General features: G+C 45.7%; 3 protein-coding genes across 3 annotated transcripts in view; all 3 read right to left on the bottom strand.

Moving 5' to 3' along the window:
• Window positions 1–4,741, bottom strand: part of klhl24a (kelch-like family member 24a) — a 15,238-nt gene extending 10,497 nt beyond the window's left edge. Inside the window, exons 1-4 of the mRNA XM_084480419.1 lie at window positions 4,557–4,741; window positions 2,991–3,109; window positions 1,617–2,461; window positions 104–288 (exon numbers count right to left, since the gene is read on the bottom strand). Coding sequence (XP_084336545.1) covers window positions 104–288; window positions 1,617–2,461; window positions 2,991–3,065 — 1,105 coding nt within the window. The 5' untranslated portion in view covers window positions 3,066–3,109; window positions 4,557–4,741. The remainder of the gene's footprint in view (window positions 1–103; window positions 289–1,616; window positions 2,462–2,990; window positions 3,110–4,556) is intronic.
• Window positions 4,742–8,929: 4,188 nt separating this feature from the next.
• Window positions 8,930–9,892, bottom strand: LOC311360779 (putative G-protein coupled receptor 148; the record flags this gene model as incomplete). Its single annotated transcript, XM_084480871.1, has 1 exon — window positions 8,930–9,892. The coding sequence occupies one exon, from the start codon at window positions 9,890–9,892 to the stop codon at window positions 8,930–8,932; it is 963 nt and encodes a 320-aa protein (XP_084336997.1).
• A 1,450-nt stretch (window positions 9,893–11,342) lies between these two features.
• On the bottom strand, window positions 11,343–13,381 carry mterf4 (mitochondrial transcription termination factor 4). The gene is made up of 4 exons (XM_084481368.1): window positions 13,336–13,381; window positions 12,624–13,062; window positions 12,337–12,521; window positions 11,343–12,113 (listed from the first exon to the last, which is right to left on the bottom strand). Exons 1-4 carry the CDS (start codon window positions 13,360–13,362, stop codon window positions 11,715–11,717), a joined length of 1,050 nt encoding a protein of 349 aa, XP_084337494.1. The 5' UTR covers window positions 13,363–13,381; the 3' UTR covers window positions 11,343–11,714.
• Between the last annotated feature and the right edge of the window lie 373 nt (window positions 13,382–13,754).

The raw sequence follows: 13,754 nt of genomic DNA, 5'->3' as shown, positions 1-13,754 counted from the left end.
ACATATATATATATATATATATATATATATATATATAGTCAAGACACATTCCAACCCTGTTTTGACTAATTCAGAGTGCAGCACAATGCACTTTGGTGCTCACCTGAGACTAGGATGTCATTGCGGAGGGCGCACACGGCGTACTCTGACTTGGTGAATTCGGGCAGCTTGGCCATCGACTTCCATTCTCCAGTGACCGGATCGTAGCACTCGGTGTAGGGCAGGTTGAAGCCCCCTACGCGTTCACAGCCCCCCACCACCACTATCACCTCAGAGAAGCCTGTGGACCTGTGTGGAACGAAGGTGAGGTAGAGATGTAATACAGATTAGACTATGGAAACACAGATTCCAATTCGATTTGACTATTGCAAAACAAAACAGATGTTACATGACTTTATCAATAATGACAAGTAGCACTCCCTAATAATATAATCATAGCAACACTGGTATCTCAGTAGATCTTAGTGCTTGAATAAATAGTATACAACACACAGCGGCAGTGTGATATTTACACATCAAACCATCATTTAGAGCACAATGGCAATCATAACCAGGCAGACGCTGCTGTCTCCTGCTGCTATAGCTATACTTATCTCCAGGTTCAAAGAGAGAAATATCAATACGGGCAGCAATTAAACTCAATGACAGCAAGACTTACTCTTGTCTACCATGCGGAAAATGACTTCCAATTAATTATGCGTGTGTGCGTGCGTGCGTGCGTGCATGCGTGCGTGCATGTGTGTGTGTGTGTTCGTGCGCATGGCACTGGGAACATGACGCCATGATCCATGACAAGACCTCACGGTTTAGGGTCTTGTCAGGTGGTTTGTGGTTCCAGGGGTATACTTCTAAGAGGCATGGGGTTCGAGCCCCTTCTCCCACTCTCTCAGTAGCTGGGAGTATCATAGGGCATCTGTTCATCAGTGCAGGGGCCATTAACAGAGGGGCCCTGGGGGCACCTGAGGCAGACAGTAGGAAGAGGACGGGCAGCCTGCTGGGCTGGCCAGCTTCTCAGATCTGCATGGATACTGACACAATGTGCCAGGGACAGACGTCACACGGCAGTGTTATGTGACTCACTGTTGCTGTTGTTCCGCCAGGGTGCAGCTGTTCTTTTTAACTTATCACGCGGCTGCCAGATGCACGCTATTCAATGCCTTTATTTATGAGGCCTTTAATCACTACGAGTCTCTCGCTTGAGTGTGAACTAGAATGGGAAGACGCACACATCACTGGGTGTATTTTAGATTTCAAAAGGAGGCAGTCAATGGGGACTATGTGTCTGTTCAGACACATGACTCTTTCCCTTTCTTCATCCTCTCCTTGTTTATTACACACAGAAAAAAACAGTTATTGGCTTCATCAACCGGTTGTCACCCTAGACCACACAAAGATGTGATTGCAGGAAACCTACATATCTCACCTGATCTCCCCACAGGGAATGTAGTGCTTCACTTATTACCGGTGAAGGGAATGAAAAAGTATGGGGGAGCAATGTGCAAACAACACGATTTTCCTCAGAACAGCAGATCTTGCATCATGACGTGGGTTCTCAAGAAATTCTGATGGACAAGATACATATACATTCCTGGTCGTGTATCGTATTTCACAATTACCTGCGTGGTCGGGTTCTGGGTGACATCATCTCGTTGCCCAGCACGTGGTAGCGCCGGGCCTCGTGCAGGAGCTGGTAGCACTCCGGGGCGTTCTGAATGAGGTGGTCCCCCTCCACGGTCTGCACAAAGTAGTTGGGGTGCAGCAGTGGCATGCGGACGTGGTGCAGCAGTTCCTTGAGCATGGGCTTCCTCTGCTCCAGGCTGTGGTACACCCAGCGCATCACCGCCTCAAACACCATCTCCTCCTTGCCCACGGCCAGCTCGTCGCTGGCCGTGTACTCCTCCAGCTCTTCCCTCCGCAGGTCGAGGAACTCCTCGTGATGGGCCACCTCGGCGAAGTTGGCCAGGGCGTAGACGCGGCAGCGGCTGGCGAGGTGCTTGAGGGCGTGGTCTTCGGCGAAGCGCTGGATGCCCAGGCAGTTGCAAGGGTCCAACTGGTCCTCCAGGAACTTGGCACAGGCGTCGCGCAGCGTGGCGATCTGGAACAGGCTGGAGGTCTCGAACAGGAACTGCACGTTCTCCGTGGTGATCTTGGCGCGGCCGCTGTACACGAAGCCGAGGAAGGAGTCCATGGCCTCGGCCAGGATGCCGTTGATCTCCACCAGCATCTCCCGGCTCTCGCGGTGGTCGTTGCAGAACATGGCCCTGAAGTAGGAGGAGCAGGCCGAGAGCACGGCGCGGTGGCAGGGGAACTCGCGGCCCTGCACGCTGATGATCACGTCGGTGAACAGGCGGCAGTCGCGGAACTCGTTGAAGACCTCCAGGATGGCCTCGGAGTGGACGGAGCCACAGTTGAAGTCGAAGGCATCCTGGCTGTTCAGCGTTTTGGGGTCCACCTCAAGGATCTGAGGGGGACATGAGGGAGACATGAGCGGTTATTACACGGGGAACAGTGTACAGTGTAAAGTTTGTGATATAAATGTGTTTAAGCTAGGCCTGGGCAATAAAACAATAAATTACCGTATTGTGATAGACTTTTGATCAATATCAATATAAAACATGTTCAATATATATATATCGATAAGAGACTGGACCACCGAATCTAGCAGCTGGGTTTGTTACACGAACATGGTTCCATACTTATTTACAATATTTGAGTGTTTTTCATTGTTGTATCAACATTGGAGTATTTATCAATGAAGAACAGTGGAGGGTCATATTAAGTGTTAAACAGAAGTGTTTAAATCCAGCATGGTAATTCAAATTATTAATAGTTATATTACATTATATATTATTATATAATTATATTATAGTAATATATATATTACTTTCAGCCATAACGCCCAGGCCTAATTTAAGCCATACTATTACAGAACAAAACACTATCAGAGAGAGAGAGATTGAGATAAGATCGTTTAGGATATTTGGCAGCACCTTGCGTTTTACAGCAGGAGAGTTTCTTGTCACCGACTCCTCCCTGTTCAGCCTTCTGCCCAGGATCAAGACCATGTTGGCCACCTTAACACAGACCTCCTACTGGACGTAAAAGGGATCTGGAAATTATCAAAAGACAACCTGTATCAATGATATCATCGTATAATCTACTGAAACATTCATTATTGAATTATAAAACAGATAACATCATGGGCTTTGTTTGCATAGCACCTAAACTAGTTGGTCAGCGTTATGATAACCGATAACCATCTCGAAAAAAAAACAAATTTATGTCAAAAAGACATTTATTGGATTGTAATGGAAAGTTTACTAGCAAGTGAGCAATTGCATCATTGTTGATGTACAGCCTGAACCATTATCAGCAGCAACACAAAGGAGAGTGTTTGTTGTTGGAAGCAAACAAAACAAGTTGGAATATTGATACTCAAAGACTGGGGGTAGCTCTAAACTGCCTTGCATCACGCTTGATTAAACGTCCTTCTTTTTTTCCACAGGAAGTACACATTTGAGAGCCAAAACAAATACAGATAAATAACTGAAGCTTGAACTAGGAACTAGCTGTGAGGTAGCTGTGCCCTGCAGCACAGTGCCGGTTAAAGAAACAAAGGGAACGGCGGGGGAGGCTTGGGCAACGGTTGCACGCCTACCTACACGTCAATCAAATTTGTTTTGAATTGGTTTGGGGGAGGAGAGATGGGAGATTTCCCCAACAACAAGCTTTTAGTCCTAAACCTGGATCACTAAGTGTTCGAGATGAACATTCATTATTTGTATATTTTTAAAACTGGACAGAAAACCCGAAAAATAAATATACGTATCTAACTGAGAAATCATTGAGATAACATAATGCGATAACATGAAAGACTTTCTATAGATGTATAACACATAATCCCATCCCAAATTTAAAGCAGGAATTACAATGGTGGGTCTAAGTTACAATATAAGTAATTATTTATAACAATTTTAACCTGGCTTTTGTGTTTGTCCATCTGTTCAGGTAGGCAGATGGAAATAGCATTAGTAAAAATAGTAGAACAGGTTAGGTCAGAAGGTTCTGACCGAACATCAAGTGAACCGTGTCTCTCTGCTCCACTAGCAGCAGAGCAGATGGTGTTATCCAAATAAAGAAACACAATGCATAACTTAGTACACACACACACACACACACACACACACACACACACACACACACACACACACACACACACACACACACACACACACACACACACACACACACACACACGTGATAATAATAAATAGAAAAAAAAGAAGAAAAAAAAAAAGGTCAAAACATGTTGACAACACGGGATATATTTCATAATACCCCTGTGTTGAGACAATGATCAAAGACATGTAGGCCGAGTGCACGCGCAGTGTACAGTTTGTCAGACAAAGGAGACTTGCCTCGTGCCTACCCGTTAGCCTTGACAACAAACGCACTCAGAAATGTTGATCCTAGTCTAGAAACTAACTTTAACTAAGTACTGTTAAATTAAGATGCCTGAAAAAGTTACATAACTGCTCGTATAAAAACATGCATACCTTATCCACAGGTTTCCGGAAAATGTTTTTCTTCAGTTGAAGGAATTTAAGTTATAAGTTGAAAAACAATAGTGAGGGGAAGGGAAAAAAAAAAAAAAAAAAAACAATTTTGCGAATCCTTGAAGTGTATATATCAATATCCGTTCATTGAACGCGGTCAAAAGTCTGCGTGGTAAACAAGCGGGCTGTCGCCATGCCCAGACATTATGACTTTGTTGTGATGGCAAAGACAAAGAACTCTAAGTTACTGTCAACACTGGGCCAAGATATAGGCTGCTTGTCACGGCCTCTAAAACCTCCCCCTTCAGCGCGATCAGCTGAAGGGCCGGGTGCTTTCTGGGTAATGTATTTCATTTGTTCGGATTGTGATTTCACTGGGAGCGCCAAGGAACAACACTTCCCACACTGCGCCATCGCTCCACGTGGCTCTGTTTTGTTTGCAAACAACGCTCCGTGTACCAAAAAAGTTGAAACATGTGAGGTCTTCCGCCTCAAGTTCGTTTACTTTGACAGAATTATATAGTTTACACTCACTTGACGTCTTTACATTATTATGTAAAAGTCTGTTAGTATTCATAATGTTGAAACGACCGACCGTTTTGGTAAACAGTACGTTTACCGCTTTTCCATCGTGTTTGACTACGTCATGATTATCGATTGGTTTGTTTAGAATACGCACTTTCACTCACCGTCCTTCATTACGTAATCTACTGTATTTCACTGAACGTGTCAAAACAAGGCAATGAGGTAGACACCGTTAGCAATTCATTGAGTAGCTTAATTTCACTAGTTGAAGACAAAACTACTGCCTACAATACACTTAAATCAGTGTAATCCCATAATGAGGTAGTTCGAGTCATCCGATTAAGTAGGGGATCATCTTGAACTATGTCTTTCGATAGCTCCTACTGGTGTACAAACGTAAGCAGGGCTGCCAACTTTTGGGTTTTCGCTGGCGTGAGATTCTGTAGAATCGTGGTGGACGGACGCGTGTTTTTTTTTTATTTTTTGGCCGTGAGAAAGTGGATGTGTGGCGTGTGCGCGTGTGTAAAGCAGGCCAAAACGTGTGTCACACGGTGAAACCGTGGAAGTTGGCAGCTCTGCGTAAGCTAATGAATGTGTGAAATCAAAATGTCTCTACTTTATTTTGTAAATATCTTAAGAGCCCTACCATAGACGCTATACGTCTCTACAGACAAAAAGAATATAAGGGTAGGCTATACATTGTTGCCGCGCAATTGTTTATAAAAACTGTCAGTAAGGACGAAGATGAACAAGATCAGTCAATTTATTACATTTACTTATCCCTCTTCCTCCCATGGCATACATTTATTGTGTTAACATTGGTTAGTCACAGCTAATGGCTTTCCTTGGAATGTCCATTTCTTGAGAGTTAGAGAAGTTATTCCTGTCTGCTTCCCAGAGGTGCCATTAAGAAGAAGATGGTATGCTATTTCCTGTGTCTGGGGGCCCGGGGCCCCGGGGGTCCCGGCGTGTGCTAAAGAACCCAGCCTCTTGAGGCAGCTGCTAGCTCATTCTAGAGCATTCTGAATGCTGTGTGGAATCAAGTTTTTCACGGGGAGACTTCACACGCTGAACCAACCGCTTATAAGGTATTAACACACATTAAAAATTTTAAAAAGAAGAGGCTTTTATAACACTTTAATTAGCCACAAATTTACACAATGTCTTTTCTTATTCTTTTTTTTAAGGTCCATTTTGTTTAATTCTTTGGCACCGGGCTCCAGTTCAGGTGACGGGGACGATGGGCGTGCCACGTCTGATGCCGTAGAAGAGGAGCAGGGCCTTCCTCAGGTCCCTGTATCTGAAGCCGTACAGGTAGGGCGCCAGGGCCTTGGGAAGCACCAGCAGCACGTTGCACATGACCAGAGACACCCACAGGTCGACGCGCAGGTCCTGCACTCCGTAGTAGCAGTACAGCAGCAGCTTGTAGGCCAGGACCAGCATGGGGCAGAAGGACAGGAAGAGGTGCAGATAGTGGATGAGGAAGGTGCCTTTGGCCCGGGACGAGCTCTCGCCCTTCCACACGCCCGCCTTGCAGGTGCGGCAGCACACGGCCACGTAGCCGGAGAACACCAGCAGTAGGATCAGCAGGATGGCCGCCACGGACAGCAGCATCGTCATCTGGCGGGGTGGTATGAGAGACGTGATACTTTAACGCAAAGAAGGAAAACCCCTAAACGAAAACCGGGATCAAACGATCAGCACGCAACACACACAGAGGAGGGATAGGGACCGTTGAAAGCACCTGCAAGGGCTGGGAGTAGCTGACAGTGAGCACCAGTAGAACGGGAATCGAGCAGAAGTGGAGGTTGCAGGGTCCAGAGAGGCACCAGGTAAACACTCCCACAAAGCCAGCCGGTAGGAGCACAGATACAACCCAGATACCAGCAATGGCTCTCCTGGTCCTTAGACAAACACAGAAAATCACAGTGGTGATGCTTGGTGTGTCTGTGTGTAAGTGTTTCTGAACGTGTGTGCGTGCATACTGTAGGTCACTCTGGGTAAAAATAGACACCTAGGGGAGGACAAAGCTTTGGTTCCTATTGTTTAGCTGTCATTTCATTTTACACCTGGCTGATGCATGCACCATGACCCAGTTTGAAGAGTTTTAGTTTTCCATTGTTATTACCTGGAGACCGGCCACAGGGCAAAGTACCGCAGGGGCACCAGCACCGCCAGCAGCGTATCCAGGACCATGGCCATGGTGCTGAGTATTCCAGAGCAGTACAGCGCCGCCAGCAGGAAGATTTGGGTGGCGCAGGCCCACTCTAACATCAACACCCCGGCTGCGTTCAGGCAGGTGCTCAGCATGTACACGGTGACAAACAGCAGGTCACTGAGCAACACGTTGGCCAGGAGGATGTACCGCGTCTCCTGGCACATCTGCGGCCTACGAGCATTCATTAGATTACGTTTTATAAAATGTTGGTATATATCTCCTCACTGGGGCCACCGTAAAATAGTCAAATATTTAAAACGGCAATATGTTCATATGCCGTTTTAAATATGTTTCCCATGAGCACCCTCTAGTGGCTCACTTCGTAGCTACAGCTACATAAGGGTGAGTGGACCAAAAATAAAACGATTTGTAGTGAGAAATTCTCTTGGCAGAGTGACTACAGGATGGGTGTGTTCCCTGAGAAACGTAGAAGTTCAAATATTATCATCATTGAGATTCGTGTTAATAATGCGTGTTGTTTCAATGGGCTTCGGTGTAAAGAGTGTGCATCGCTCACCTGTTTAATATGTTGCCCACGATCACCGGAACCACAAAGGACACAGCCAGGAAGCCCAGTATGGGGCACACATGCATGATCGAGGTGTGGTGCGGGGGCATCAGGACCTGCCACTTGCTGGTGAAGTCCTCCATCTGCAATGTCAAGGATTTGGAGACGTTGGTCTGGTGGGACATGGCCACGGGGCCCTCGGAGCGGCCCGAGCTGTTGTACCACTTGCTGAAGGCACAATGCAGAGAGCGAACCAGCTGCTGGTTCCCCTCCATTGCTTCTGGATCCTCACAGCCCATCCATCCACTGCTCCTCAGGGGCTGGGGCTCACACTCTGAGTGAGAGTTGGCTGTGTTTTCCCATTCTGCTCCAGTGCCTCCGATTGCCAAGTCGATGTGTTGTCTTTGTACTTTATCTCCTTGGACACCTCGCTTTGGCAAACAAAAAACCTCTGAGGGCAAACGGAACGGAGTGCTTTGATGCGATGGCCGTAAAAGCCATCCCAATGTTACCAAATGGCTTTTACGCTGAGCAATCTATTGACAAGGTTATTTATTTTGCTAAGCCGTTTCGGGATTTATGATAATTGAGCGTGATAGTTAGCTGTATAAAAAGGATCCGTAGCCGTATTTAGATCAGCACTGTGTTTTCATTCTGGGCCCATTTAGAAGAGCAGAGCTGGGACTTTAATCAGCATCCGCAGAAACAAGGGGTCTTCACCTCTCTGTAACAGCGAAGAGGACAGTTTAAAATAGGGAAGGGTTGTTTTATTTGTTTGAAACGTTAAACGCATTTAATTTGAACCACATCATCTTGGTATGTACATGAACATAGAACGAATTACATGAAAAAAAGATATATGCTTTCTACAAGAAAATGTTTGACACATTAAACTGGCTTGAAAAATTGAATACATAAAAAAATTGCTATAAATACACAGTGGTTTTGTCATAGTACGTCATGCTAAGATAAGATAAGCGAGTACTTGATTAATCCCGGGCAAATCAGGTGATAGACACTGCAGTAAAGCGGCAACACATGAATCATCACGGTGATTGGGAGCCTTTTGTTTAACCTGAGCACACTGACGTTGACGCCACACAGTTCCCCGGTGCTCAGTCCTCAGGCTCCCGTCACCTTGCTGAGCCTCCGGCGGCGATGCAGCAGCTGCACCAGCGTGTCCGAGATCTCCCTGTACCGCAGGCCGTACAGGCAGGGGGCGAAGGCCCTGGGCAGCACCATGAGGACGCACATGTTGACGGTGTTGATCCACACGCGGGCGTCCTGGCTGACGTTCTCCCGCTGGAACAGGAAGAGCTCCATGGTGAACACCAGGCCCGGCAGGAAGTAGAGCAGCAGCAGGACCCCGTGGGCCAGCAGCGTGACCCGGGCCCGGGAGTAGCGGCTCTGCCAGATGCCCTGGGTCTTGGTGACCATGTAGAGCCGCACGTAGCAGTAGACGATGAGCACGGTGCAGATGAGGGCCGCCACGCAAAAGTAGATGTGCACCCCCACCGTGTTGGTGGCCTGGATGAAGCCCAGCGAGATGAGCACCAGGCAGATGGGCGAGTCCTCGGCGTAGGAGTTGTCCCACGACATCTCCATCATGATCCACATGGAGACCGGGAAGAGGGCCGCCACCACCCACAGCCCCGCCAGGACGCGGACGGTGCGCGCCGGCGGCAGCAGCTCGCGGTAGTGGAGGGGCCAGCGCACCGCCGCGTAGGTGTCGGCCACCATGACGGTGACGGTGAGGATGGCACAGCAGTAGGCCGTGACGATGAAGACCATCTCCAGCTGGCAGAGCACGGGTGGGATGTGGACGCCCAGGGCGTTGCAGAACACCGTGACCAGGTTCAGGACGAGGAAGAGCAGGTCCGCCACCAGGGTGTTGGCGACCAGCAGGTAGCGGGTCTCCTGGCGCAAGGCGCGGGACAGGAAAATGCACGCGAGAAGCACGGGGTTGGTGGAGAAGGTGATCAGTGTAACGAGGGTGGCCGGGATGAAGAAGAACTGCAAGCCCCAGCCCTGCAGGGAGTCAAACCACTGCTGTGTGAGGTTGGACATTTTGATGGAAGGATCCATGTTGCCTTCCTGAGGGATATAGGGTTGTGCCAGTTATTTTGTGTTGTTTGCCGTCTATATAGTTTGTACTTTGTAGGCCTACTTCTTCCAAAAGTTTCCTGTTGAGGGAAACACAAGCCAATTTGTTATATAACCTTTTTGTCATACTTTAAATTTGAATATCAAAGCTATATTCTGTTTTTTGGAACCCTTCCTCTTTCCATTTGCCAAAGCCAATACTTCAATATTAAATTATTGGTACAAAACCAAATCTAGGTTTACAAAGAAAATATAAAATAATTATATACATTTATAATGAATGTATTTATAATTTATCATTGGTCTGTTTAATGAACTGTAACATTGATAAGCTCATAAGGTATATTACCACTGCCACACATACTCAAACTTTCTCTCTAGTTATCTTATCAAGATTGAATAATTAAGTCCTTGTTTGTTCATTCACTTCATTTGTTGGAGATGCTGCTTTGTCATGTGGCCGCATAATAAACACATAATATTCAAATGTCACCCACAGCATGTTTTGGACGTATCTCAAAAGTTAAGCCTACATGGCAATACATGTGTATATAATAAAAATGTTGTGTTTTCCTGTTCTCCCATGTTAAAAAGTTATGTAACAAAGCGTCGCTCATGGCTTTTCATAGCAATATCGCAATAACTATTGATAGCACAAAAAATACTTTGGTTAAAATAAATGTACCACAGCAGCAAGAGAACCTGATATTCAAATAATACTATTATATCTGTAGTTTATATCAGTTTATATCAGAATACAGAATATATGAAGTGCCGTTATCAAAAGTGAGAAAAACATTTACATGTTCTTCCTCAACTTAAAAAAAGGAACAGTTCTGTCAGAAAGAGGTCTCACGCGTTGCGTTTCATAGCATGGGCAAGACGTGGCAAAACGATCGATTAAACATACAAACAATACTATAGTCACCCTGCAGCACAGACCATCAAAGACTTCTTCTTACCTGATATCCAGAACGGACCACCTCGTTAGGGTTTCTCATCCATTAAGCTTAATGCTCCAAGAAATCAATGACTGATCTGTGCGGTATCTGCACAGCGGACCACTGAGCTTATCAGCTGATGGTAGTCTTTGTTGACTCACGGAGACAATAGAGAGATGGACAAAGCTGTGTCCACTTTGCTGTTGCATGGTAACATTGGGGTGAAGGAACCACTTAGCTTGCACTCACGGCTCAGTGGCCTCTCACAGAGGGCTGCTTGCTAGAGGATACTGCAATAACAATTTGTTGTGTATTGGCGTAATCTTCCAATGATGCAATGACATTTTGCCATTAATGCAAAAATGCAATGCCGGATCTGAGTATTTGCTTTAATAAAAACAAATAAGGTAACTACAGGAAGTTAAACATGTTGGCTGTCAAAGGGAAGTGAATGGAAGGAAACATTTGGAAGATTGATGATGTATGGCAGAAGCTAATTTATTTCGATGTGTACAATATTATTTATAATATCCGGGCAGGGTTATTTGGATGACAATTACACAATGTACAGACGGACCACGGAAAGTTCAACGCATGTGTACATTCAATCTGACAGGCTTTTCACCTCCTGTTGTCGTTGAGAATAGTATGGATTAATTCAGTAAAATCAAATATAAAATGTAATAAACCCAAGTGTTGTTTAGCATTAGGGTATAGAGTACAAACTGCTGAAACAAACACATGGTGGTGAATTTAACAATTCTGTTTAATTTGTTTGACAATGTTAGGTGTCCATGTTAGGTATCTTCAATGAAAAGGTAAATAGTTTTACCTTTAGTTTTTATTTACAGCATTGTGCCGGCCTAGGACTTCCTCTTCCTTGTGTACGAGCTCTTATCCCCTCCCACCTCTTCCTCATCATGCTCATCTTCATCGTCCTCGTCGTCGTCGTCACTGTCAGCTCCCACGTCCCTCTCTTGCCGCACCTCCTCCTGCCATTCCCGCTCCATAATTTTCCCAAACGTGTCGTATTCTTCCGCCGTTGCCCGGGCAACATGGGTGAGGTAGGTCTCTAGGTCCAAGTGGAGGATCTGGCTGAGTTTGGGGTTTTCCTTGAGCGTCTGTCCCTTCTTGTCCGGGGTCTGGTACAGGCCTCTGCGCTCCAGGAAGCAGTGGCGACAGCGCACCTCTTCCAGGGAGAAGCGGAACAGCTTGGACTTCACCATCTCCGCTTGCTTCACACCCATGCGGAAGTAGACATACTGTTGAAAGATAGGGCATTGGTTAAAAAAAAAAAAAAAAGACACTTACAGTTTTAGCATTTGGACACACACACACCTCTAAAACCCAGTTAGTCCATGATTTCATGTTCAATTATTCAATAAAAATACGTAGCATAATAATAGTCAAGTACAAAGTAAAAAGATGTTGTTTCTCTACGTTAGAATGTCGGTCTCCACTGTCGTGTTTGAGGTACATTCTGACCTGGAACTTGTACTCCAGTCGGTCCAGGTCTTCCTGTACTACGGCTGGACTATCTCTGAGGATTTCTGCAACCTGTTGGACGGTGAAAAGGCACTTCTCTCTGATGAACAACACCACAAACTTCATCCGTTTCACAGGGACGGTGAGGATCTGGGGGTAATGGGCAACAACTCGCTGGAGACTCCCTGGGGAGAGAGGTTAGAGCAGTGGTTAAATTATGATCATCTTTTCATTTTCTCAAGAGAATGCCTTCACCAACATTTAAATCTCTTAAATTTAAATCTCACCTTCTACTAATCCCAGTTTACGCAGGTGGTTTATGCGCTGGGTTAATTTGGATTCGTTGATATGGTGAAGTTCGGGACATTTCTCGAGCACCTTCAGCACGCTTGACGGGTTAAGGCCTAGCACAAACAGAGCTGTAAGGGCCGAGAGGGTTTGTTGAGCAGCGCCCGACCCTTTGGCTTTGGACACAGTCTGGTGGAGCAGCTCAGCCTGGGGGTCTGTGAATCCCATATCAAGAAAAGACCGTACTGACAGCTCCGTTACCGGCTGCCGAGGAGACGATTTGCCATCGTCTTGCTGGGATGACTTTACAGTGTGGTGGTCGTTGGAGGATGAGAAAAGTCTACACGATAGGTTGGCTGGTGGCCGAACAAGACGCCTTCCCTGCTGCCCAGCACCGAATGCAAGTGAAGCAAAACTCCGCCATGACCACCTCAGCACCTGTAACAGTGGAGAATGTGGGTTTAAATACTGATGGAGGAAAAGTAACCCGTTCTTGAAATGAGACAAATGGAGCGGTCAACGAGCTCTGTCAGATCGGATGAATGGGAGTGCACGAGTAAGCCTGCTAACTTCAAGGTTGTTGATGTATATTTGCAATCTACGTTACAGGTCAGATTATAATATTAACACGTATTCCGTACAGGGCTTCATATAAATCGCAAAAAGAGACGCAAATCAGAACACAAATAACGCTAAATAACATTTAAATACCTGACATCCAGCAAGTGTAGTACTCATGTTTGTCCGTCATCAAAATAGTTCCCCCCCCTTCAGCCGTAGTTCGTCGACGATGGTTCCTACTTGCTCGGTGAAGTCGTTCACGATTAAATGTCATCATTGGACGTTATAAATGGAGATTCAATTGAATCAATTTCCTTTAAAATGTATTTTATTTTGTCAAGGATACAATACAATAACTGAATCCCATTCAAGTGGGCACTCATATTTTGCATTTTTTGGGAAAGTTAAAATAGATAAATGCTGAAAAGGCATGGTATTTGCAGATCTAAAATTTATATTTTTTACTGTGCTGTGGAAAAGATGACATCCGCGAGTAGCATTTGATAAAATATTTATTTACATGTGACTGAATAAATAGTGTAAATAAATGTATCATATTAAAAACAAAA

Source organism: Micromesistius poutassou (assembly GCF_964030765.1).
Source record: "Micromesistius poutassou genome assembly, chromosome: 16".
NCBI lineage: Eukaryota > Metazoa > Chordata > Actinopteri > Gadiformes > Gadidae > Micromesistius > Micromesistius poutassou.
Note: the sequence above shows the minus strand (reverse complement) of the source record. Positions and strands in the feature narration are given on the sequence as shown.

Excerpts from the sequence above, each read along its gene's own strand:
- mterf4 (XM_084481368.1), bottom strand. The coding sequence starts at position 13,362 with ATGAGTACTACACTTGCTGGATGTCAG. Across the intron at positions 12,522-12,623 it reads TAAACTGGGATTAGTAGAAG|GGAGTCTCCAGCGAGTTGTT; the intron begins GTGAGATTTAAA and ends CTCTCTCCCCAG. Across the intron at positions 12,114-12,336 it reads GACTGGAGTACAAGTTCCAG|TATGTCTACTTCCGCATGGG; the intron begins GTCAGAATGTAC and ends ATCTTTCAACAG.